This window comes from Canis aureus, chromosome 3, assembly GCF_053574225.1.
Source record: "Canis aureus isolate CA01 chromosome 3, VMU_Caureus_v.1.0, whole genome shotgun sequence".
Classification (NCBI taxonomy): Eukaryota; Metazoa; Chordata; class Mammalia; order Carnivora; family Canidae; genus Canis; species Canis aureus.
This window is the reverse complement of record NC_135613.1, coordinates 20598722-20625429: the sequence shown is the minus strand read 5'-3', so window position 1 is coordinate 20625429 and position 26708 is coordinate 20598722. Positions and strand designations below refer to the sequence as shown.

The following is a 26708-nucleotide window of genomic DNA, read 5'->3' as shown; positions in this document are numbered from 1 at the left end:
CTCTGGTCTCGGCTGCTGTCGCTGCAAAAGTGGGGTTTCATTTGGAGGGACACAGGTGCCTCGTGTCGGCTGATAGATCTCTCTCATGTGCTTGGCATACGTGAGGTCCCCCCTACCACCTGGGGCTGAGGCCGGTACTGACGGCCCCTGCTGTTCCAGAACCTCACAACCCCTCTTCAGAAGGTCAGCCATCAGCTGCCTCGCTGGAAGGTCCTGGCTGTGTGATCCGGAGGTCTGGGGCTGAAATCTTTACTTTTAGCAATGAAATGGATTTGAAAATCACAAAGATTGGGAACAAGGGGCCTAGGGTGTCCGGTGCTTGTTTAGGCAAGCTGGCCGGTTTCTGTGGGGGCACAGTACTGAGGGAGAGCTGAGTCATGCAGATAAAAGCTGCAAATTACTGGTTTTCGACTGTTCTCCCAGCATGTGCTTCAACTCAGCAGATCTGGGGCCAGCTTGGGTCTGCTCGGGGCTTAATGCAGCCAAGAGTCCCTGGTACCACAAGTGGACAGGTTGGTGGCTCCAATGTGCTAGGGGTTGATACATCACATTTCTGAATAGGCTGGTTTTGTGGCAGTTAGTTAGAAACATGCTTTTCAAGAAAAAGTTTAATGAAGTATTTGTGGAGCTCTGGAAGGTGCAGAGAGCCCGGACGGTTGCCCAACCCCACCGTGCCATTGGTTACCAGGTCACCCCGGGGAGCTGCCCGCCTCCTGGCCACCGAGGGCAGTTCCTCTGGCCGGACGCCTGGTTCTGAGCTCTTCCTGCCTGTGGCTCTCCTTCTGGTCTTTGTACTTATGCGAGGCTCTCAAGGACACACCCGGAGAACCTGCCTTAGATGAGCCTGAAGGAAAAGTTCACTTAGTGTGTCTGGAGACAAAATCCCTCAAAGCATTTCCCAAAGTGTGAGATGGGTGCTAATATGCTGGCTCTTGGACGGAGCAATGATCTCATTGAATCTTTTGCCAATTCTTGTTCTTCCAAAAGACTTTTGGGGACTGAGTCCCTAAGAACATCCGTAAGTCTGCACGGTGCCTGGTCTACCTGTAATCCTCCCTGGCACGGACTCACGTCTTTCTTGGGAGGGGAGGGAGGGAGAGGGACCTAACTACCATCGTGGAGCTCTGGAAGGCTCTACCTAACTAGGATTTAGGGACACTGTCTTGTTTCTATTGTATTCTTTGTGCTCTGCGTTTCCACTTGTTGACAGGAAATACTAAGTTCTTATTTATGGCAATGATATAAAAAGTCACGATGGTCACCAAATGAGTGTAGTTTGGGGCCACAGCTCCTCAGTGTAGCAGGATTAGCTATCTGGGCTCCGTGCCTGAACCCAGAAGTCATGTCCTCAGCCTGAGTGGAGACCCACCTAAGGGACTGGAGAGGGGGTCCTCTGGGAGCTCTGATTCGGCCTCGGGCCCGAGGGCTTGCAGTGGAGCCACCTTGGGGAAACTGAGAGAGCTGCAGGCCTGGGCGGCCCCGGGCCGGGCAGTGGCCCTGAGTGTTGTTCCTCCGGCCCTGTGAGAGCCAGGAGGCTTGCTGTGGGGGATCTGGGTGCGGGTTTAAGGCCCTCGAGGGTTAAGCCCCTAGGTCTAGCGCGAGTCCCAGGAAGGAAGAGGCAACACTGCCATCTAGTGGCAAACGGGGCAGACGGCGCCCACAATCTGCAGATGCAGGCCCAGCCTTTCCAGGTGCAGAAGCAGTTTTAGCATTGGCAGGTGTCTCTGACCTCCAATGACAGTGGCTCCTTGCCTCTCCAACCACGGCCTGTCACCATCCAAGGGGCCACCGCATCTCCCAAGAGCTTGCTGTGTGGCAGGCACTGCGCTGGGCTCCAGACCTGCTCCTTCTGTCCCACCTGCCGCACAGCCCCAGGAGAGCGCACTGAGACATGAGCGCAGGGTGCAGTCCTGCCTGCACAGCCAGGTGGTGGGATCTGGGGACACCGTCTGGCTCGGGAGAGGCACGACTCTGGAATTTCCCTGTGTTTAAAGAGAGGTCTCCGGTGGTGCAGCGGTGCTGTCCTGGGATCTTCAGCGGTACACGGGGGCAGTGGCGCTCCTTCACAGGCTGCCACAGGGTCTTCTCTGTTAATCATGGCAAGCCAAGGCCCAGGTCACGCCTGCAGGGAAGGGCACTCAGCAGGGGCAGCTGGGATTACGGCTCCTGGGCAGGAACTAGATTTGGAGGAAGCGTGTTCTCATTGGTTCTAGTGGGAGGGAGGGCTGTGCCTCCGTGTCACACAGTGCCTGGGGCAGGATGCTGTGGGGAGAGCCAGGGCCGAGGGCCAAGCCTGGCCAGAAAAGCACTGATAACAACAGAATGCCTAGAAGACCACACCCCATGCACCTCCTTGCAAGCCCTTGGTCATGCTGAACACACCCGCCCGCCCCCATCCCCACCCCATGACCTCACGCTCCCTGCCTGTTCTGCACGTACCACCCCCAACCTCTCTATAAAACCCTAGCTATCCATCTTGCAGGGGGAGAGGTGAGTTGCTAAGGCTTGAGCCCACCACCTCCCCCTGCGGCTGGCACCCAAAATAACATTCCTCATCTCTTGAGTTATTGGCTTCTCTCATGATGATTTCATCGAGTTTGTTCGGCAACAGTGTTGGCAAACCCAGCCGGAACCGTGCTCCCCATTTGCCCAGCCCTTGGGATCCCTTGGACTGGAGCAGCTGGCCATGATAGCACCAGGCCTTACTGGTTGGTTAGCAGCTGGGATAGAGGAGTAACAAAAATTTAACACTTGCTTTCCACCCTGGGAAAGTCCTGCCCGGGACCTCTCCTCCTTGCCAGAACCTCTGTGTCCCCACATGCCCTGTCCTTCATCACCTTGCCGACTCTGTCGCGGTTCACTCCTGCCAGGTGGCTGGGCGCCTCCGCTGAGGCTCTGTTCAGGCTGTGGGCCTGGAGGCTGTGGTTGCGGTGAGTGGGAAAGCAGACTCTGGCCCTGGTGGCCTGGGGCAGTCCCAGCTCCTCCCCCACCAGCTGCTCAGTCTTCCCAGAGCTCAGTTTCCTCATCTGAAACACCCTTAGACACCCTGGTTGGGAGGTGAGGAGAGAGAAACTGCTCCTCCTTCCTCCTTTTCTGGATGACAGGACATTAGCTAGGTGAGAAATGCAAATGCCCATTTGGAAAACAACAACAACAACAACAACAACAACAACAAAAACCAAGGCAATAAAGAGATGTGGGCCCCTCTATCAATTTTACTAAACTGCAAATAGTGCAGAAACTGCGGTGCGTGCAAATCACCAGGCAGCTGTCCGTTCTAAGAATAGATCGAAATGGACCTCATATTCCAATGAGTGCTTTAGAATGCAATTAAAAATCAGAGAGATGTTTGCTCCATTTAAAATTTAAATATACCTTAGGCTTCATTTCAAACAAAGCCCGGAATAAGCTGGTCCTTGCAAAAATGTCAGGAGGATCCTCCCCACCTTTTAAGCCATGTACAGAACAAGGAGAAAGCAGCCCCCCCATTGGAATGTTAACGCCCCCCACCTGCCCCCAATGCTTAAGGGACTGTGGAGCTGTGCAGCCCATAGTGGCTTTGGATCTGGAGGGCAGGGAAGGTCCAGCCCTCACCCAGAAGGGCAGAGGGAAGGCCGGCGGAGACAGAGGGGGAGGTGAGGGGGCACGGAGGTGGGGGAGAAAGCAGGCCACCATCAGTGATTCCCCTTCCCCGCGTGTACAGTGCAGGTGGCAGTTCCTCTCCCCTCTCCAACTGGAACACAGTAGCCCACGTAGTCACCGTTAGAAATCGTGAACAGAAGCCAGAAAACCACCACTCTGATTTCCCAATAAGGGGAAGGGAGGATGCAGGACCTCTATCTGGGAATGGTGCTCATTCCTTCGGACTTCTGGGCAGCCCTGAAAATGCCTGTGTGCCATGGTCACCCCCATTTACAGAGGAGGAGACTGAGGCAAAGTGAGGCTAGCCATCTCCCACTTTTGCGCCACGATACCTTTCAGAACAGAAAGGAGCCCTGCGACCAAGTCTGAGCACGTCTATTAGCATGCCCGAACAGTAATTAATCCCATTTCCAGCAAAGCCCAGGACTGAGTCTGTGGGGAAACCCTCATGGAGGGGATGGAGATGGGCTGTGTCTGAACTACAGACCCCAAAGCAACGGTACTGGAGCTTGGTCCAGCGGTTCGGGGGGAGGGAGGCAGAGCCTGAGATGGGGTCTGAAGGGTGGGCTGGGGGACACAGTGAGAAGCAGGCTCTGGGGTTGGGGGTAACCTGGCACGCTATGGTTCATTTCATATGAAATGAAGGACCACAGTTTACTGAGCACCTCTGTGAGCCCATCCTACTGTGGGCACTTTACAGAGGAAGATACTGTGGTCCGAGTGGCTGCCCTGGGTCCCCTGAGAGTTGGACGGAGCCCAGGGCCAGGAGACAGCACCTACACCGTAGCCCAGCATCCTCCTTGCCACCGGGTCACCACGGCAGTGGGTGTTCTCCTAGGGCTGTAAATTCACGATGCCAGGATCCAGTATCCCGCTGCTGCCTCCCAAATCCACTGTTGCCATGGTCCTCTTGCAAAGGATGCTGTATGTATACCCGGGCAGTCTGATCACCCCTCAGAGGAAGTGGGGAGCCCGGCCATTTTCAGCCTCCGCTGTCCTGCTAGGAGCAGAGGGTAAGTGTGGGGAGTGCACAGACAACAGGGTTTCCTGTAACCTAAGTGGTGTGAGGTATGGGTTTGGGCAGAGTGCAGCACAATGACGCGGCCCGGCTTCCTCCTGTCAATGATTAGGACTGATGCACAGAGACAGGATACTCATCCACCCACAGCCATCCATCTCAGGCTGTCTGGGCTGCTGAAACAAAATCCCAGCAGGAATTTACTGCTCGCAGCTCTGGAGGCTGGAAACCCAAGATCAGGGTGCCAGCACAGTCTGGTGAGGGCCCTCTTCCAGTCACAGACATTTTGTAACCTCACATGGTGGAAGGGGCAAGGGGGCTCTGTGGGGCCTCTTGTGGACGGCACAAATCCCACTCATGAGGACTCCATGCTCATGTCCTGAACACTCCCTAAGTCCCCACCTCCTAATGTCATCACTTTTGGGGGACAGTGGTCCGAGATATGAATGTGGCAGTGTGTGGGGGGATAGAACATCCAGACGGTAGCCTCATCCATATCCCTGACCCAGCCAGCTGGGTCCCATCTTACAGGGCACCTGCTAAACCATGCTAAGAAGTCAAGATATGAGGCTTGACAAGCAAGAGAACTCAGAGTGAGGTGGGAGGTGGGGGACAGGCACACGGATTCATTGTACTGTCCTGTCCACTTCTGTGTATCTGGTTTGAAAATGTCCACCATAATAAAGATATAAGGTATGAAACGTGGAGGTGGGGGGTCAGGGGTCAGGATTGCAGTCTCACAGCACACGTGCCACACAGAAGCAGGTCGTGCGTGAACTCTTCCCAAACTCCTAGATGGCAGTGCCCTGGGGCTCCTGTGAGGAGCTCCACAGCTCAAGCCCCATCAGCATTAGCTCAGAGCCATGCAAAGCAGCACCGGACTGCTTCCACCAGGATTCAGAAAAGGAGCAATTTCTCGTGGTGATTACTGTCACATCATTTGTTATCAGGCAATGAACCCATGCAGGAGGTGATGCAGAAGGACCAAGAGTTGGGTCTGGAAGATGAAGAGCACGATGGCCAGTGGACCCGTCTGCAGGAGTGATAACAGTGAGCCCAAGCACACACCCTCCACTCCTCCTATAAGCCCAGGCACCACCCCTGCCTGCTTCTATTCACAGAGAACCCAGACCCACCTGGGGCAGGCTGAGGACCCCTGGGGACCAACGACACAGCTGGTGCTTCAGAGCTCATTACAGCTCCTGAGGTCTTGGCTCTCAGAGGTGGCCACTACACTGTCTTAAATAACTGTATGTTTATGTTTAATGCTGCACAGAATGAGCTTGTTTGATACTATTAGGTTCATTATGAACCTGCATCACCAAAGTTGTAAAGTCTACAATCCCATTCAAGCCCCAAGCACCACCACCTTGTGTACTCAACGATTTAATTTAGTAAACCCTGTGCACCGTGAACATTTTCATATATTCAGGATCTCCAAAATTTGAGGCAATGTAGCACAGCCCTCTGTCCCTTTGTAGTGAGTAGAGAGAAATGGCTAAGACAACCGTGGCTGGATTATGTTCTAAGCTTGAAGGAAAATCTGTTCTCACCCGGGCCATATGCCCGGGGCCTTGTGAAGCTGGCCAGTCCACCCTGGGACGACAGCCAGCAGAGGCTCTAGAGCTTTCTGAGGATGGAGGTGCCAGAGCACCACCTCTGGCAGGGGCCTGGGCCCCTCTTCTGGGGAGAACACAGCATCCTCGCCCAGTTTGCATCCACCTGTGCTACTATCATCTGGCATCAGATACCGCACCTGTGTTCTTGAGACTGAAGGCAGGGCACAGCCTCCCAGTGTGACCTTGCTGTGGGCAAAAGAACACACGCCAACCCTCCTTTACTATAAAAAGCTCCTTTTCATATGTAACCCTCCCTGACCCATCCATAAAGTTCTCCTCTGAGTCGGGGACGTCTGCTTTGGGATGGGTTTAAAGTTTGCTGTTCTTCTGAAACTGGGCCACAAGGCTGAGGACCTGCTCGGAAGCTTTGATGTTCTTTGAGCAGAGGTAGCTGGTGCTGTTTGTGGCCGTCTCTGCTGGGTAGTACCGGTAGTTGACCATCAGGCCGCAGGAGCCAGTGATGCCCTTGAGGCTCACATCGGCCATCCAGTTGATGCGCCAGATCACAGCCCCATTCTGCAGGTGGAAGTTTGCCACAGGGTTCAGGGCGAAGCCCCGGTGCTTTTCTCCAAATAAGTACCACGCACAGAGCCTCATCAAAGGGGCCTGGAGTGCCCTGACCAGCTTTTCAGACTTGATCCACTCGCTGCTGCTGAGAAGGACCTTGAGGGTCTCATTAATGGGACCGCCTGTGATCTCAGAGATTTCTTTACATTCGGCATCTGTAAACAGTTCACTCCTCCCGTGTTCCTTTCCTTGTGAGCTCAGGAGTCCGAGAAGCCACTTGGTGAATCCAGGTATAGGAGACAGGCTTGAAAATGTCCCAAGATGAGGAAACTCTTTCTGTAAGGCACGGTTGGTTGGGAAGGGAAAGTGGAGAAAACACACACAGGATTCAGCAGGTATGTCACTGAAACAGAAACGCCCCTCCATTTATCATTTAGGCATCATTAAGCGCTGCATGCTGCTGTATAGTTTCCAACATGGCATTTGCTGTGCATTAATTTTCTCCTTTCAGGGAACATTTATTAAGAACCTGACATATGCTAGGCCCTGGAGGTATCCCGAGTCCCCAGGGTGAGCCTTTACGACAGCTTCTCCATCTGAGTCATCTATCACAGTGGCAAGTCAGGAGCTGGGCCCGAAATGAGCAGTAGGGGCTGCTGTGATGTGAGGCCCGGTATGCAGTCTTCTGACCACAGCTTTTGCCTGTCTGGTGCACCATGCCCCTCCCAGGATTTCTCTGTGGCCAGAGCCTGGTTTGGCACTTGGCACCAAGCACCCAGTGACAGTCGTGAACGAATACTTGCTTGCCTGCTCTACCACAATGCATGGGGATGGTGGGCTAGAAGGAGGGGCACCGGGTGTTTCTCCGTATCAGGCAGTACATCAGGCGACACGGTTCATGGTTAAATGACAGATCTCAAGAATCATTTCATAAAAACCCAGGATTTTCTGATTAAAAATGTAATGTATGCTCACTACAGAAGAACTTTTTTTAACTTATGATGGAAGCAAAAAAAAAAAAAAAAAAAAAAAAAACAAAAAACCCCACAAAAAACCCCCATAAAAACCCTACCATCCTCCAGGACTCTGAGATACCTACCCCCCAGGTCTGATAAAGTGTAACTCCTCTGCTCTTTCTCTAGGCAGTGTTTTCCTGGCGTGAGACATTTATTTTATGTCTCTGCTTTATGAACCTGGATCATGAGCATTTTCTCATTTGTCATTCAAAATTCAAAAATGTAACTGTAACAACAGAACAGTATTAAAAGATAAGACTATACCATGATTTTCCTAATTATGCTGTTTTCAATGGGCATATCGGGCAGCTCTCCTGTCTGCCTTTATGAACTGTGATGCACACACTCGTGCAGGAGAATGACAGGGCTTTCTTTGGTGTTCTCCCTGGTGACTTCCCAGCTCACAGCCGAGCACAGGACCCGTGACCCCTCCTCCCTCACCCCAGGATGGCTACTGGGTGGAGTGGCCAACTCTGCTCGACTCACAAGTCAAATCTGTGGGTGAATACCCAGATCCCTGGATACTGCTCTTCTGATGGCCTTTCTCCCCCTAATATACCCCCTGCTCCATTTATCAACAGCGTCAAAAAGAAGGAAATAAGAAACTTATATTAATTAGATGTGGCTTCTATCGCCTCTGGGGAAAAGGTGGCAAGAGAGTGATTCTAAATGAAGCTCATATCCATCTGAATCCTGAGTTCTCAGATTTAAGATTGATTATGAATTTAACACAAAGCACGTCAGTATTTTAATTCCATTCTGCCATTCTCCATGGAAGGGCTGCTGCCGTGGGTATCGTGCTGAAATCACCCAAAGCAGAGAGCACCACTCTCAGAGCCAATTATTAGCAATCTAATTATTTTACCTAATAATTAGATTTTGCTCACTGTAGCTCACTCAAGCCCCTTATGAGATCATTTCAGAAAGCTAGACCCGGAGTAAACATGAACATCTCTTGTAGGATGGTGAAAGGTTTTTCCCAGGGCAACAGAGGGAAGGTATTAAAAAAAAACACAACAAAAAAAGCCAGTGTGTTTACCTTCAAGCTGCCTGGTCTAACCTTGACCATACCTCACGGCTGACAAGGAAGTTGAGCGGTGTGGGGGCCAGTGAGGCACAGCCAGAGGGACCACAGAGTGTGCCATCCACACTGGGGGGTGGGGGGTGAAGGGGCTGGTGGTAATGAAGGCGGGTAAGCACATACAAGATGAGACAGGCCCCGGCTACACAGGGTGAGTTCCCTGGAAGGGCTGATGTCCTCAGAAGATATCTTTCTCAGGACTGCCTCATCCTCCCGAGTTGTCTCCGGGCACCTGGGACATGCCAAGAGGCAATCTGGCTCTTTCCCACCCCTCCCAGCCCCCTCTAGACCCTCTCTCATCCCACAGCCCCTGTGCCATGCCCACCTGCAGCTCCTTGAGCACTCGCTTGACCAGGACAGTGCCCAGCTCCACACCTTGCAGTCCAGGCTGTGTCAGGCTGATGGAGTAGAAGATGGCCGCAGAGATCTTACTCCTGTCCTCCGTCTCCGAGGGAGGACACTCCTTCACTATGGCCTAGAAAACACCACAGTGGTGATGGCAGGGCCTGGGTCCCTGGGCGGGAGCCTGGAGACCAAGGACCAGGCTCTGGAGATGGAAGGCCTGTTCCAATTTGCAATCTCTCTGGAGGCAGCAACTGCATAGCCTCCCCAGGGCTGTTTGCTCACCCTGTATCGTTTAGGTCACTTTGAACTTCTGGAAAAACAAGGAGTGTCTCCTCTGTCTTTTCCAGGCCTTTGTGATGAATCTCCTCCCCTATGGTACCCAGATCTAACCCCGGGCACCCAAACCTAGCCCTAGCAGGTACGCCTCTACTTCCCGGGGCTGCCCTGCACAGGCCTGCAGCTTCTAGCCCCTAGTTATTTCTGTTCCTTTGCCCAGCTCTAGATTTTTAGATTTTTCAGTAGGTCATACATGCTCCTATATAGTTTTTCTCTTAGAAAATTCATCTTTCTGTGTACCTTTTTGATTTTGTGCTACAACCTTGTTTTTCCTTAGGGAAAACACACATCCACACATCCACACATGTGCACCGCCACTCCTCCCCCTCCCCACCCCAGCTATCTAGGAAAGACTCTTCGTCGGGGCTGATCTCATTAGCTGTGAGTTCTGAATGCAGAGATTTCTGGACCTTACCATCTGAAGGTTGCCTGACCACAGGGCAGGTGGTTACCTTTGGTCTTCTTTAATACAGGTACACCAGCTTGCTTCTCCAGAATACATCTAAGCTACTCTAACTTGCACCAGCTACATATGACTCTTGCAGTAGGGGGTTTGGCCCAGAGCCTGTGATGAGGCCTCAGAGACTTTCTGAAATTGTGTCTGGAATAAGGGATCCCGGTCACGTCCCCCAGGGAGAAAGACCTCCAGCTTTCATCCCCTTCAGATGCTCAGAGGGTCTTTCCTGGGACTCCCTTTTTTTTTAAAGATATTTATTTATTTATTTATTTATTTATTTATTTATTTATTTATTTATTTATTTATTTATTTATTTATTCATTCATTCATTCATTCATTCATTCATTTATTCATTCATTCATTCATTCATTTATTTATTTGAGAGAGAGAGAGAGAGAGAAAGCACAAACAGAGGGAGCAGCAGGCAGAGGGAGAGGGAGAAGCCTGATGTGGGACTTGATCCCATGACCCTGAGATCGCTACCTAAGCACCCCTTTCCTGTGACTCCTTAAAAATTAAGAACTGCTGCCATAAGAAAGTGGGGTGGTAGGGCAGCCCGGGTGGCTCAGCAGTTTAGTGTCGCCTTCAGTCTAGGGTCTGATCCTGGAGACCCAGGATCTAGTCCCGTGTAGGGCTCCCTGCATGAAGCCTGCTTCTCCCTCTGCCTGTGTCTCTGCCTCTCTCTCTCTCTCTGTGTCTCATAAATAAATAAAATCAAAGAAAGAAAGAAAAGAAAAGAAAAGAAAAGAAAAGAAAAGAAAAGAAAAGAAAAGAAAAGAAAGAAAAGAAAAGAAAGAAAAGAAAGGTGGATGGTGACCCAGAGGGAGGGGCACCCCTGGGGCTGTGCCATGCCCTCTCCTAGGGCTGGGCTCTGATGGAGGGCTGGGTCAGGGCGCATCTTGAGCCTGGTTTTCACCTTGTGGGTCTTTACCTTTGTCATTCCAGAACTTTGTAGGTTATCTTGTGTTCCCTATTCAAAAAGCTCTCTTAAATCTTTTTTAAAAGTATTCAAAATGCAGATGAATCTTTCTTTTGTTTTATAAGGGAGATGTGTACAATGGCAAGGAGATAAGAAGTAAACACTTAAGGAAGAAATCACAAGTTACCCCATAACCTAATGCCAAGTCCTGCTGTTAACCTTGGGGTGAACACTTCCAGTCTGTCTCATTGGCTATAGGTATGTTAACACTAACACACGTGCGTGTGCATACACATGCCTGCACATGACCCCCTCCCCCATATGCCCAATCTCCCACACAGAAGGTGCTGCTCTGAGGGCTAGGTTGGAATCCTGTTTCCTCCTCACTGGTTCTGGGACTGGGGGAAAACCCCTAAGCCTCAGTCTTCTCGCACATAAACAAGGACAGTAATACCGGGAATGATGCCTAACTTACATGGTGCTGCAAGCAGGGACACAGGGGACACGTTTCAGGGGCTGATGGGCACCAAGCAAATGTTCACTCGAGATATATATAAGGAAGAGTGCACTACACATGCTAGTCTGGGGTCTGAATTTTACTCCAAAGTGAAAGTGAGTCAAGGCTGGCTTCCTGCATCAAAACTGTAGAACAAAATCAACATTTAAATGCATGCATGGAGCTCCAGGGTGTGAGGATGTACCAGATGCACATGCCTTCGTTTCTTCCCTGCATCCTCTGTAGCAGGTGGTCCGGCCATCATTTCTAGCCTTTTGAAATAGTACACAATGCTGTGCTGAACAAGCGCCTGGACTCCTGGGTCAGAGCATCTCCCAGGGACAACCCCTCAGAGCGGAAATCATAGGTTAGAAAGAAGGCTCATTCTCCACTTTCATAGATGCTGCCACCTGCCCTGAGCATTTGAAGGGGGTGAAAGCTGGAGATCATTCTCTCCTAGGGGACACACCTGGGCTCCCCCCATTCCAGACTCAATTTTAGAAAGCTCGTGGACTCCCAGGCCTCCAGTGTGTGAGGGCCGGCTCCCTCAGACATGAAACCTGTCAGGGAACTCCTCCCTGGTGGTCAGGAACACCTGCCCCTTGGCCTTGCTTGATTTCTCTGCCCTCTGCTACTAGGAAACGCTGCCTGTGAGCCCATCCTGGATCTGTTCTCATCTTTCCAGCTTCCTAATCAGCCATTCCTAACGCAAAGCCCCAGCCCACTGTGTCCCATGAGCCCGAAGCGACTCGGGTGTCTGTTTCCCTCACCTGCCTTTCCCTTCCTCGCGGTCTGTCCCCATCCCTAGCACCGCTGCACTGGTTCTTCTTCTGCAGCCTGCCCTCCCCGTGCTGTACTCTGCATCCTCTGGAAGGATGTAGACTTTCTCACCAACTCCATAGCAGGCCGGGCCTGTTCTCTCCACAGTCTGCTGCCTGGGGAAGAGCCCTGAGCCTGCAGAAGGCTGACTGCACAGTCTTAAACCTGCCCACAGGGCAGCCCTGGTGGCTCAGTGGTTTAGCGCCGCCTTCAGTCCAGGGACTGATCCTGGAGACCCAGATCGAGTCCCGTGTTGGGCTCCTGCATGGAGCCTGCTTCTCCCTCTGCCTGTGTCTCTGCCTCTCTCTCTCTCTCTGTGTCTCTCATGAATAAATAAATAAAATCTTAAAAAAAAAAAAACAAAACCTGCCCACAGGCACTTAACGAAGCTCAGATGCGGAAGGGAGTACCCTCTCTTCCTTAGCTACATCTCTGTTCAAAGTCACTTCCTGCAGGGGAACACCATCCTTCTCCTGAAACCGTCCCTCTACAAGGCGCCTACCCTCCGTAGCTACAGAGCTCTAGCCAATTCAAAACATAAATGCCTCATGCAATGTACTCTGTAAAGGGGGATCCTGCCACGTTTTAGAAAGATGTGAGGGGCTCTGTAGGATGCTTGGCTGTACAGTGACCACCTGCTGGTACCTGGATGTTGTTGGAGATGTCACCGGTCAATGCCACGTGCAGCACAATCAAGGGTTCCTCGGGGGTTGTGCAGTGAGAAAAGAAGTAACATCTTCTGTACGGCCCAACGCGGCGCTTCATGTCCATCCAATTTTTCACAGGATGCACAGCCTCCGACCTGAATTAGAAAAAAGGAAGATGGTTGGACAAGTCACGAGTCAAATATCCACTGCTGGTTCCTATTCATATGACTCACTAAAGTCAAATCCTTCAAGTGCATCTTCAATGGACTCTTGAGGAGAATTCAAAGAAAATCATTTTAATATGAAACAGCAATGACTTAGAGGAACTCCAACTAATGACCATTTTACACAGATTGTCCTCTTATTTTTAACACCTTAAGACTAGTTTGCAGGGCCCTTGGGAAGCAGTTGTGCAGATTTTATTGTATGTTTAAAAAAGATTTTTATCTATTCATTTATTTGAGTGAGAGAAAGAGGAGGGTGAGAATCTCAAGCAGACTAACCACTGAGCGTGGAGTCTGACACAGGGCTCAATCTCATGACCCTGAGATCTTGACCTGAGCAGAAACCAAGAGTCAGACACTCAAACGACTGAGCCACCCAGGTGCCCATACAGCAGATTTTAATGCAAAAAACTAGCTGCATGCTTCATGGGTGAACATCTTGGCTTTTATTCCTCTGAGTCTCCGTGGTGTGGGGGTCAGTGCTGCCAGTGTGCATCCTGGTCCCACTTGTCTAGCAACCTCCCCCAACCGCTGTATTGTTTTCAACACGTGAAATGGCAGTCTCTGGAATTTGTCATGCTTCAAAGTGCAACCTTTTGTAAGCCTTCTTTTCCTTAAGATGGCATGGAGTGTGAAGATCCTGAGATGGAAAGAGCTTCTCCTGTCTGAGGACCATGTGATATGGCAGCCTGGGCTTTCCTGTGTCTCAGGCATGCTGGCATCATGCACCATACAGCCCGTTCAGGGATTTAGCCAAGGGAGAAGTTTTCACAACTAGGGGAGATACTAGTGCACATACTCAGTCCAGTGAAGTCCTGCAGCTCCGATGATGGGGCCTCGTGATGGAAAACTCGAGGACACAAGTGGGACCTCAGATGTAGGCCTGTGGGCAGAATGGTTGGTGCCCATCTGTGATCTCGACATCACCTGCTAGGACAGCCACATCTGTGAATACCGCTTGGAACCAAATGCACGTGTGGATGGAGACTGGCTTTCAGCTAACATTTAGGAAAAGTGAAAGCCTTAATACTTACTCACTGATTTTCTGCAGCACCTCACAAGGCGAGTGCCAGGTGACCCGTTCTAGGCTTAGGAAGCCCGAAGAGAACCACTCTGAGAGCATAGCCTTCAGCACTCCATTCATCTCCTGAAAGGGAGAACATAAAGTGCTGGCTTCCAGGGACAAGAGAGCAAGCCCACCTCTGCCTTGTCATCAGCTGCGCACTGGGTAAAGCAGCGAAGCAGGACACAAAAGCAGCCTGCGGGGTGATTCCCCAAATGGCTTCTCTGCAGGACCTATCAGAGCAGGGGTGTGACATCCAGCTCTCTGTGGCCTGAGTAGGTAAGAGACCTCAAAGGGAGCACTCAATTTCAGCTGAGCTGCCCCAATCAAATGGTATGTTCTGATGCATTCACCGTAGTGAACACGACTGAAAACGTGAAGTTGACAGAGCAAAGGATGGTGCGCCATGAAGGGCAGCATGGGGCTCCAGTCCTCACTCTCTCAGGAACACTCTGGGGTGTGCTGAAACATCATCCCTTGTTCCCCAAGAGAAACCAGTGCTGGATCCAGGTGCTACAGTTGTCAACTCTTAAGATACGCATTTTCACATCTGAACATCTCTGAAGTCGAGATGCATTTTTTTTTTTATGTGACAGTGGGTCACCGTTTCCTTGGGAGTGGTTTTCCCTACTTTAGTAGAACATAAGTAAAATAGTGTGTCTGGCAATCAGTGCATTTGGATTTGATGAAATTATCCTAATTTTACTTCACTTATTTGTACCCGATCTACTTCTAGGAATAACATGAGCCAACTTCACCTTTCAAACAAGAATGGCAGCAGGTGCACAGAGAGAGGAGAGGATGCAGGGGCAGACCAGGCTCAGGGTGGTGTCCATGACACACTGAATATGGAACAGCATGGGCTCCCTGCCAGCCAGAGCGAGAGGATCCCTGGGGCAGCAGACACAGCCTGTAGTTCCTCAATAGCTGCCTTCCTTTCTTCCAAATGCACAGAAGCCTTATGCTTTCGGTAGGCACATGGTTGTCCAGATTCAAGATCACACTGCAGCTACGAGCAGTTAGAAGACTGACTTCCCACCAATCAGATACAAGCAGAAGTGTCCTGGAGCAGCTCCTGGGAATCTTAAAAAATGGCAGGAGTATACTTTGCCCATCTTTTCTTTGTTGCTCCCCATGGTTAGGACTGGATTAGCCAAGTTCTGTGTCGGGAATGCTGGCAACTCTGCCACATTTATAAGAGGAGAATATGAGAAGTGCCTAGTTTCAGTATCAATTCAGGGTTAAGGATGAAAGAAATGGTTTGGCAAGTGAGAGCTCTCCCTCCAAGGTCTCTTCGTTCTATTTTGGGCTACTGACGGCTGTGAAATGTGACCCTGCCACATGAGATCTGGGAATGTAGGTGAAAGGGCACAAGTCCCCAAGCTCGGTGCTCACTCGGCACAGCTGTTCCGGCTGGAGGGCAGCACCGCGTGCAGCAAGGCTGCAGGATCACAGGCGACAGGAGGGGACGAAACCGCCTCTGTTTTATGCTCATCAGTTCAGCCATTGATCCAAGGCACACACACAACTGCTGGGAATGCCAGTCTGTGTGGGCTTGGTTTTCTGGACCTGCCAACTGTGGTTATCTTGGAGGACACTGTGCAGAAGGCCAGCCAACCTCCCCTTTTGGCAGAGAAAAAGCTGTCTCCCTCCCCCTCTTCTGAAGTTTTTGGCTATCGAGATCTTGTGTTTGGAATGTGCAAATTAGTTGTCATTGCTCAGAAGCCCTGAGCTGGGACAGGGAGCTAGAAGCACCGGACAGGGTCCTGGTGGCACAGCTAAGACATTCTATGTACAGTTTCAGCTGGTAGAAGCTGTTGTCCCCTCCGGGGGGTGGGGTGTGGCATCCTTGCCTAACTACAGATGAGGTCCTTTCCCATATAGCTGAGCACACAACTTAGTAGAACCAACAAGGCCACTATGTTCACTGAAAAACAGGGCAAGCCACCAAAAGAGGTTGTATGAGAAAGGGTCCAATGTGCCCAGACCTCACAACAGTGGGGACGCTGGCCAGTCGGCTGTGCGTTTAACCCCCTCTCTCCTGCCCCCCATGCTTCTGTCAAGACCTACACACCTTTCATCTCACTGGAATTTCTATGTCCAAACTGCCATCAAGAAACCCATTTTCTTAATGACAACTTTCCTCTGGGGCCCACAAGCCACTGAACAGTGCTCGGACCTCCTAGAACGGGAACTCGAGTCATCTTCAAGGGGGATTTTTATCTCTAAGAAATATAACTCTTCAATCCCAATTGACTTCTGGAGGAAAACAGCTTCTAAACCACACAGCCCTCATAACCCCTACTTCTAGTAATCACAACCAGGGACAGTGACAAACTGTACCCTCATCTGTGATTTCGAGCTATGCTGCACAAGTAACCCCATGAGTGCTTCTTAAAAGAGAAGCAGGCTGACCTTGAACATGCCTCACTACACAGCCGACAGGCCCACGGGTGAACAGACCTATTATCACCTCAAATCACGCCTCTACTCAGTGGGTGGCAAAGGTGGTCCTGAGACCCGGCCCCTTCCATCTCCACACAGTGCTCCCTCAATACCTGCTGTCCTGGTGAAAGACACCTAATTGGCTTCCTTTTTGGCCTCAAACTTGTCAGGTACTCTAAAAATGCCACTGCACCCTACAGGTTTCAGTAAACAAGAGCCTGCCGTGGGCACGCAATGGACCAAGTGTATTCCAGGATGGATGCTCAGGGCCAAGCCCACAGCAGCCCTCATGCAAACTGGTGGGTGTCCACGTGATTTCATCCAGCAAGTTCAGAGGTCAGCAGGTGTGAGAGAGTAGTACAGCTGGGACCGGGTGCCGTGTGGACACAGTGAGAGCTGCTGAGATCTGGGGTGACAGCAGAGCAAGCTCCCTACTCCCCAGCATCATAGGGCACCACAAGGACCCTGAGCCATTTGGGACTCCTGCTCTAAAGCTTCATGTGCCAAACTTACAGCAGTTTCTAACACTGAATTCCTCAGAGCAAAAAATTCTGTGTTGCCCCCTTTAGCTTCTATGCAAAATCCAGAATGAGGCAGAAGAAATGGAATCAAAGTGGATTGCACGCATTGATTCTGGTGACAAATTACCAAATTGGATCCCAGTGACAATTGCTATGGATTAAAAAAACCCTATTCTCTGAACGATTTAAACTACAGGGATTAAAAAAAAATGTTATGTGGCTATGGAGAGCAAGGGAGAAGGGAATCGATGGATTTAGCACTAACAGTTATGTGCACTAGACTGGAGGACAGGATGTCAAGGTAGAGAAATGGGAGAGGTTGACTGAGCCAACTGGAAAAGGCTTCTTGTACCGGGTGTGTCCAGATCAGATGTGGAGGCAAAGGTCTGGCTACTGTTACTCCTCCTCTGCAAGAAAGGCCATTATTCCACCTGACTTTTTGCCTCTGGGTACACAATGTTTCGTGTGTGGACTGCTTTGGTTAAAAAAAAAACAAAACACCTGAGGGCCTGGCATTGATGGCAGCCCAGGATCTCCCCAGAGCAAGCCCCTCTGGCCCCCAAATCAAGTCTTTCTGTTACAGCTTTCAGCTGCTCTGCTCCTTCTTGCCTGCATGACAGCCAAGTTTTCCTGCATGGGGAAGAGCAAGGGGATGGACATTTGGTAGTGTCTGACACACTGGGAGGATTTAGAACTGGATGGGTCCTTAGACGTTGCTGGGGCCAACTGCTGAAATCTACCACGGGCTGTCCAGACATCTGACGCAGCGTCTCTACTGTGCAGACATGTTCCAAGCCCTCTGGGCTCCCCTCCGGGCTCAGAACTCTTGAGTGCAGCAGTCAGATGTCAAGTCAAACGGGACCAGTAAGTGTGCTCTGTCCTGTGGCAGGGAACCCCAGGCCTCTCATCTCAGGTGCCATTCAACATTTGGCTATGCAAGACCTTTAAAACAAGGCTCCTAGTTTTCAAGGAGCTGATCATCTAGCTGGAGTTTAGGGGATGTGTGGGGAGGAATAATACATTTCAAATGCTAAATTCTGACGTTAAGGTATAAAATCCAAGAGAGTAATAATAATAATGAACACACAAATAACAACACGGGCTACGAAACTAAAAACTGGATGATGCCACTTTGAACTGGATTGTTGGAAAAGCTGAGTGATGAGCAGCTCCTACTCTTAAGTGCCTCCCAGGCAAGAAACATGCAGTAATGTGGGGTTGGGAACTTTCCACCAAAGAGCCAGCTTGACTGGAGTGAAGAACTGTAAAGCTGGAATGGTAAAGCTGGAAATGTCCAGGGTGGTTTGCTGTGCATCAGAAATGCCAAAGGAAAGACATTAAATGCTGATCCTTCTGGCCATGGCAGGATTGACGATTCAGCAACAAGGAAGACTGACCAGTGGCTCCAGAGAAAGATGAGTGCTGATATTACTGGTAAGCCGGAAGCTTGTAAGTTTACTCTTGTGAAAAGTAAATACGTTCACAACTAGAGAACATTAAACTCCCCATTTGGTAAAACTATGTAAAACAAAGCCATTCATTAACTGGGTTGTTTGATCTTGCCTTTGGTTTTGCAGAATCAGGCAAATACTAAGAAAACTAAATCCCTTTTAGATCCAGTAAAGTCACCGGCTCCGAGATCCACGTGTATCGACCAAGTACACAACTCTGGAGTCAAGACTGGGTTTGCGTTCCAGCTGGGCACTCTAGACACTGCACATGACCTTGATGATCTTTAATCACCTCATCTGTACAACAGGTCCCTATGGCTTGCTGAAAATGAGATGAGCCAAGTGTGTGAAAAGCACTTGCCAGCCACCAAGCCTGCTCTTAACTCTTCCCATACTAAGCTACGATGGAAACTCCTGACCAGGTGACCTTAATGCTAGGAGCATGCCTGGTATAAGATAAACACCCAATAGCTGAGTGTTGTATGGAAGGATGAATAGAAGGGTGGATGATTTTTATTCTGGGACAAGTGACATTCTACCTAATTCTCTAGGCTTCCATGCAATTAGAATCAAGTTTCAGAAGGACTACCACCTGTTAAGTAAATAACCCATGTGCTTGGATCAAAGACTAAACCCAAGAGGATGGGGATGCAAGCAGAGTGGAGAACATGAAGCCTCGGCCATTCAGACTGGGCGGGAGTCAGAAACGTGATCGATTCAGACCGTGGCCCCGGATTAACATTTAGTGTCATAAAGGAATCAGCCGTCATGAGTAAATCAATCGCAGCACTGTTATCACTGAGCTTAACTCCATTCTTAACCATCCCCAGTATTTGTGCATCTAAGGCCAGACAGTCAAGAAAGAGGAAGTCTCTTCCAAACACCATAACTCACATGATGTGGTTATAAAAGCCTAGTGCAAACCTCAGACTGAGCTGGGAGTAGATGACTGGAGACATACCTATTTGCTGGGAGTCCTTGGTCAAGTCTCCGAACCTCAGCATGTTTCCTTAACCGGCCTAAGAGTGAGGCGGCGAACATAAAAATGATCATGCCAGCGTTCCAGCTTTTGAATGAATTATGACACAACCGTTCAACTGCTCAGTTTTTTAAAAGCCGACTGCACCTATAAAGGTTCTGAATGCCAGAAGCTTCCTGAAAGATTTACGTCATTTTGTTGTTGTTTGTTGTTCACTAAAAGGGGCAGGCTAGGGGGTCCCTTCGGATTTGATACCGAAGGTAGAGGAGGACTGTATTCAACTGCCCTCAATCTTTCAAGTCGTCATCATTTCAATCCTCAAGTATCTGTTGGCACCTAACGTGAGCTCACCGAGCTAAGCGTCTGATTGCTCAGGGACCCAACCTGGGATCATCACATTTCAGGGCCGCGCTCCGGAAGGTGCGATGGAGGCCAGAGACCTCATCTCTGTGCGCTCCGCGCGGCTCCTCAAGACAACGCGCTAACGCAGAGCGGGTGCGCAGCGAACTTTGTGCCGACAGCGTCAGGGGTTTCGGAGCGCTACGGGATACTCAGTTCGCTGCTCATTCAAGTAGGCCGCACGGACGGAACTCGGCTAAAAGGATAAAAAGGGGGGCCTTCGTGGAGCGCACTCAACCCGGAGGAGGCGCGGACGGCGCGTTAGAGTAGGCGGTGCCAGGAGTCGCTAGGGAGCCCTCCGGGGCGAGCCCGGGGCCGGGCGAGGGTTCGGGGGCGCGGGGCGCGGGGGCAGGCGGGGCCGGGGGGGGGGGCGGCGGGGCCCCGGGCGGGGCCTTACCCGGACGTGCGGGCCCTCCAGCAGCTTGAGCGCCTGCGCCTCGAGCAGGTCGGCCCGCAGCCGCACCAGGAAGCGCACGCCGCCGTCCAGCTTGCTGATGTGGTGGAAGAGGCCGCGGTAGCGCGGCACGAGCGCGTAGCGCAGCCGGTCCTCCGCCTGCAGCAGCACGGCCGCCTCCCGCGGCTGCTCGCGCAGCTGGAGCACGCCGGCGCTCTGCTCGGCCACCTGGCCGTGGTCCACGCCGAAGCCGCGCGCCAGGCGGCTCAGCAGGTCGGCGCGCTCGGCCGCCTCGGCCAGGCCGCCGTAGAAGCTCACGAAGTCCGCGCACTGGCCCTCGGCCGGCGCCGGCGTCTTCTCGCGCAGCTCGTAGGCCGGCGTGGCGGGCACGGCGCGGCGCAGCAGCTCGTCCATGGCCCGCTCCGGGGCGCCCGCCGCCGCCGCCGCCGCCCCGCTCGACACCCGGGGTCCGGCCGGCCGCGGCGGCCGCGGGGGCAGCCGCAGCGGGAAGAGGCGCCGCGCCGTCAGCGCCGGCCCCAGGCCTCGCATGGCGCCGCTCGACAGCTGCCTCCGGGGGAGGGCGCCGGCGCCCGCGCCGCGGGGCTTCCGGCTTCCGACTTCCGGCGCGCGGCGCCGCCCCTCATTGGTCGAGGCCGACGGGGCGGGCGGAGCGGCGGCCAATCGGAGGGCAGGGCGGGGGCGGGGCGGAGCCCGGCGCGAGGCCAAGTGCGACCAAAGGTGCCCGCCCCCCCGCGGAGCTGCGGGCGTGCAGGGTGCCGGGGCCGCGCGGAGTCACCGCCCGGAGTCGCCGCCCGCGCCGCTGTGCTCCTGCCCCGCCGCCCCCGCACCGCCACCGCACGGTGCCTCCGACTCACCTGGGGGACGCCTGTAGGAACGCGCTACGCCTGCAGACTCCTGGCCCATCGCGTCTGGGGAGGAGCCTAGGAATCTGCGTGCTTGCTACCAAGTGTCCCTCGTCTGGCTCTTCGCTGCCGGGGCAGCCTTTGTCCTAACCCGTGCTTAGGCGCTCTCAGTTCATTGCCAGGGTCTGATTATTCAAGAAATACTCCCGGAGCCGCAGCCCCCCTTTCTGCTGAGGTCGGGACCCAGGTCTCCGGCTGCCTGCGCCATAGTTTTTCTTGGATGTTAAATGGGGTTTTCCTAACCATCCTAACCATCTTGGTCCTCAACCTGTCCCTCCTTCTTTAAATAGATAGATAGATAAAATAAGATAAATCAAATTATTTTAGAGAGAGAGCGAGCACACGTGCACAAGCAGGAGGAGGGACGGAGAGGCTGAATTCCAAGGAGATGTCCCCACCTCACCCTCTACCTCCCCCCACCCCGCCCGCCCACGGAGCAGGAAGGGGGGCTGATCTCACAACCCCAATATCATGATCTGAGCTGAAACCAAGAGTTGGAGGCTCAACCAGCTGACCCACCCAGGCCCCCCTCTGCCTCCCTCCTACGTTCATTTAACAGAGTGTTTATTCACCGCCTGGTATGTGGCAGGTCCTGTATTAGACATGGGGATAAAATAATGAGCCAGATAGAGAGCCGATGGTGCCCCATGGAGTCTACAGTCCAATGGAGAGGATAACCTAACTATAACGTGTGATTGGTGCTAAGAAGGAAATAACCAGCGGGGAGTGACATGATCCAGCAGGGCTGGGGTGGACTTTCCCCTGGGAGCAGAGAGAGTCTCTGAGGAGGTGGGATTTCAGCTGAGACCAGAAGCTAGTTATGGTTTGAAGGGTGTGGGGTGTGGGGGTAGGGGGTGGGGGGGATGAGGGGGTGGGGGTTGGAGGCAGGTCTGAACTGTCCTATCCATTCTTCCAAGTTCAGAAGCATAGTTAAGCATAACCTCTGTCCTGCCCTTCATCCCACCGTAAGTTTTACTGATTTCTACTTTAAAAGGACTCCTGAATTCATCCCTTCTCCCTGGCCCCCGGCACCTAGAGCCCACGTCCCTTCTCACCAGGGCCACAGCAATAACCTCTGCATTGGGTTCAGTCCTCTAATCCATTCTCTGCATCAGCTGTTGAGTGAACTTTCTAAATCACCAGTCTAACCATGTCATTCACTTGTTTGAAAACCAAACGCTTCAGGTTAACAAGGCAGAGCCGACACCAACGGCCCCTGCCCTCCTTTCTAGCCACATGTCGTGTCTCTTCCCACCTCATTTCTATTACTGTGTGGCCCAGTGGCCCCAGACTTTTAGATTCTGGAACCCATTCTTAAAACACTAGGAGGAGCAACACAAGACTGGATGGGAAAGGCAGTTGTCGACTGAGTTGCTGGTGTCTAGGGTGGTGGAATCAAATAAAGTCTATACCCTTCAAATACAAGCAACGGCCGTCTCTCCTTACAGGAGTGATAGTTCCTCCATGGTTAGTGAGAGACTGGAGGGAATTTGCATGGCCTGGGGCCAAGTTTAGTGGAGTCCAGAAGTCCAGCCAAGAACTCACTGTGCTCTTTGAAAAAGAGAACCCTCACCTAGGTGCAAAGGATGAGTGACAGCATCAAAGACCCTGCTGAGATCAGAGGGTGGATAGTGGGCTCTGCAGAAGGGACTTTTTGTTTGTTTGGGGATATATGGGGCATCTCATGATCTCTGGGTACCAGAGACTGAACCCTTTCCTTCCTTAATCACACAATGGTAACTGATGTATGATTAAAGCCCCCAGATGTCCTGGACATGCCTTTGAGAAGAGAGATGTGTGCAGGCACTGGCTAAACCCAACAACATTTTATTGAATACTTACTAAATGTCATCTGCTATTCTTAGCACTTCAACACATTATCTCATTTAATCCTCCCGAAAACACTTCCTGGCCTCAGACTGTACCAAATAAATTCCAGATGGCTTAAGGATTAAAATTTTTATAAAATGAAATAAAAGTAATCTTTTTTAAAAAATATGACACAAACCATAAAAGGGATATTGGTAAATTTAAATACATAGTTTCCCCCCCAAAGTTCTTTATGCTAAAAAAAAAGATCAAAAGACAAACACTACATTGGAAAAATATTTACATACAGTTAATTTCCCCAATACATAAAAATCCACAATGCAATATAAGAAGACTGTCAATCCAACAGAAAAGTGGAAAGAGGAGATGACCAGGGAACTCTTGGAAAAAGAAGTTGAAACAGCTCTTAAAACTATGAAAAGTAAAAAAAAAATATGAAAAGTGCTCAACCTCACTTGTAATTTTAAAAAGGCAAATTTAAAACTCCAATCAGCTACCAGTTTTCATTATTGGATTGTAATGATCAGAAAGTTGATAAGACCCATGTTCATTGGCTGTGGGGAAACAAGCACCCTCTGACCTTGCTGCTGGAAGTAGATTTTGGTATCGGCCCTGGAGACGGTACCTTTGCAATATCTATCAACATGGCAAATTGGCTCAGCAATTTTTACTAATAAATACCTGATCTGCTGAATGGGTTAATGACAGGATCAGACTTGGGGCACCCAAGCAAGCAGGACTAGGAGATAGGAACAGGGATAAGGACCCTACTGGGTACCTCCAAGGAGATGCAGGTGGGAGTTGGAAGAACCATCTCTGATGATGGCTGGGACTCAGCTTTGAAAATCGTGCTCTAGAATCTTTTGGCCAATAAGAAACTGAAGCTTGGTGTGGGGCTTGCTGGAGCAGCTATATCTGCAGAGGCAAGCAAGGGAGGCAGGACAACATACTACCAAAAATCACTGGCTCTGAAGTCAGGAGGCCATAGGTAGGTGTCCTGGATGTGCCACTTGTGACTTCAGTGTCTGTAAGGTTTTGTCACTTTTAAAAGGCTGTTTCCATATCTGTGAGATGTAGATGGTAGTTATTAATATCTATCTCACAGGCTTATGAGGACCGAATGAAACAACCCTGGGCAAGCATATGGCAAGTTGTAAAGACGCTAACATTTTAGCTAAGTCTTTATAAGCAAATAAATGAAAGAAGAGGGTGAAGTGTTATAAGCAAATAAATATTTTGAGATGAGTGTATATTTCCATGCTCTCAAAATGAAGCACCATGTTGAGTCAGGGCAGGATTATTTCCTCATGACTTTGAGACCTGTAATTCCTATGCAGCTTCTTTATGATATCCTAAAATAGGTGAGGGGAGAGTTAGCTGTGGATGGAGGGGGTGCCCAAAGCCACGTCCTTGGGCAACTGCCAGGGTGACAAGACTTTTACTTTTGAAGTGATTTTCAAATAGTTACAGTTATTAAGAGATTTGTTTTGTCCTCCAGGAAGTTAGGTTCTGAACTCCCCTTCATTTCCTCCTCCTCCTCCTTTTCCCCAATCTGCTACTTTTATGGAAGAGAATATCAAACATCAAACAGGTTCCCGACACAGCCAAACCGCAGGAGGCATTAGCAGTAGGATAGAACTTTGTTTCACTCAGATGAAAACACAGTATCTTTTGTTCAAGGGAGAGGGGAGCAGGCCACCTGCTTGACTCTCTCTAGGGGTCAGAATTTCATAAATGGAACCCTCCAGTGCAGGTGTAGCAGTATAAAAATTCTGGGCGGTAGTTCTTTAGGAGACTAGCCTTTGTTGGGCATGTCTGATCTCACAGGGCATGTGGAAACTACATTTGGTTCATTCTGAAAAAACATAGACAGACAAAGCGCTCCGAAGTTCCTCTTTACCAAGGAAGTGGCGTAAGCTCGTCATCAGCTGCTACAGAGCTGCTCTGGTTTAGATGGGCTTCTTTGGTGTTTGGCCACATTGGCCACATCTCAACATGCTCTCATCTAGCTTAGGATACTCCTACTTATGCGGGAACCTGGTCTCCAAGTCTCCTATTTTGCTTAAGCATTTGGTTCAAGTACAGTTCTCAATCTCTCCCTCCCAACTGCCTTCCTTTTCACATGATTTCTGGTTTCTGCTTTTATCATTTTTCTCTAGGTGTCCCCTGCCACTTCCTCCTTCTCCTTGCTCATGCCCTTGGTTCAAAAGACTTCCCTAATCCAAGAGTGAAATTAAGAAAACAGTTCACTTTACCAGAGTATCGAAAAGGAAAATATACAAATCAACGTAACCAAGGAAGTTTAAGATCTGTTCAGTGAAGACTATTGAGCCCTGTTGAAAGAAATTAAAGAGTACCTCAATAAATGGAATGACGTTCCTTATTAATGGGTTGGAAACTTTAATATTGTTATGATGGCAATACTTGCCAAATTAATCTACAGATTGTATGCAATTCCTTTCAAAATTCCAATTTGCAGAAATGGGAGACCTGAATTTAAAATTCACATGGAAATTCAAGGGGTCCCGGACAGCCAAAACAATCTTTAAAAAAGAACTAGGAGGACTCACATTTTCTGATTTCAAAATTTACTACAAAACTTACAATCAAAGCAATGTGATGCTGGCAAAAAGACAGATACAGAGATCAATGGAACAAAACTGAGAGTTCAGAAATAAACCCATACATCTATGGTCGATTGATTTTTAACAAGGATTCCAAGACTATTCACGAGGGAAAGAAAAGACTTTTCAATAAATGGTGCTGGAACAACTGGATAGCCACATGCAAAAAAAAAAAAAAAAAAAAAAAGAGTCTGTATCCCTACCTCACACCTTATACAAAAATCAACTCAAAATGGATCAAAGACCCAAATGCAAGAGCTGAAACTATAAAATACTTAGAAGGGCAAATAAGTATAAATCTTCATGACCTTGGATTAGACAGTAATTTCTTAAATGGCATCAAAAGCATATAGAACAAAAGAGAAACAGGACTCCATCAAAATTAAAAACCTTTATACATCAAAGAACACCAACAAGAAAGTGAAAAGACAACCCACAGACTAGAAGAAAATATTTACAAATTGTGTATCTGATAAGGATCTAGTATCCATAACATAGAGATTCTTACAACTCAATAATAGAAAGACAAACAGGAATAGCCTGAGCGGCTCAGCATTGCATGTCTGCCTTTGACTCAAGGCATAATTCCAGAGTCCTGGGATTGAGTCCCACATTGGGCTCCCTGCAGGGAACCTGCTTCTCCCCTCTGCCTATGTCTCTGCCTCTTTCTCTCTGTCTCTCTCATGAATAAGTAAATAAAATCTTTAAAAGAAAAAAAAAAAGACAACCCAATTAAAAAAATGGGCACAGAATTTGAATAAACATTTCCCTGAAAAAGATATACAAATGACTAATGAAGTATATGTAAACAGTCAACATTATTAGCCATTAGGGAAATGTATATCAAAGCCACAATGAGATATCACTTCAAAATCACTAAGATGACAATGATAATAATAATAATAGTAATAATAATAATAGCACCTGGGTGGCACAGTCAGTTGGGTGTCCAA

The 26708-nt window shown here is 50.1% G+C and overlaps 1 protein-coding gene across 1 annotated transcript; it reads right to left on the bottom strand.

Moving 5' to 3' along the window:
• Positions 1-6030: 6030 nt before the first annotated feature.
• Positions 6031-20958, bottom strand: MLYCD (malonyl-CoA decarboxylase). Its single transcript, XM_077891006.1, has 5 exons — positions 20382-20958; positions 14161-14273; positions 12901-13057; positions 9209-9358; positions 6031-7122 (listed from the first exon to the last, which is right to left on the bottom strand). The coding sequence occupies exons 1-5, from the start codon at positions 20925-20927 to the stop codon at positions 6589-6591; spliced, it is 1500 nt and encodes a 499-aa protein (XP_077747132.1). The 5' UTR covers positions 20928-20958; the 3' UTR covers positions 6031-6588.
• Positions 20959-26708: the final 5750 nt, after the last annotated feature.

What these genes read in the sequence shown, in the direction of transcription:
- MLYCD (XM_077891006.1), bottom strand. Translation starts at nt 20,927, where the DNA reads ATGCGAGGCCTGGGGCCGGCGCTGACGGCGCGGCGCCTCTTCCCGCTG. An exon ending in GTGCTGCAGAAAATCAGTGA is followed by an intron (nt 13,058 to 14,160) that starts GTAAGTATTAAG and finishes TTTCTAATTCAG; the next exon opens with GTCGGAGGCTGTGCATCCTG. An exon ending in ACATCTCCAACAACATCCAG is followed by an intron (nt 9,359 to 12,900) that starts GTACCAGCAGGT and finishes GGTGTTTTCTAG; the next exon opens with GCCATAGTGAAGGAGTGTCC.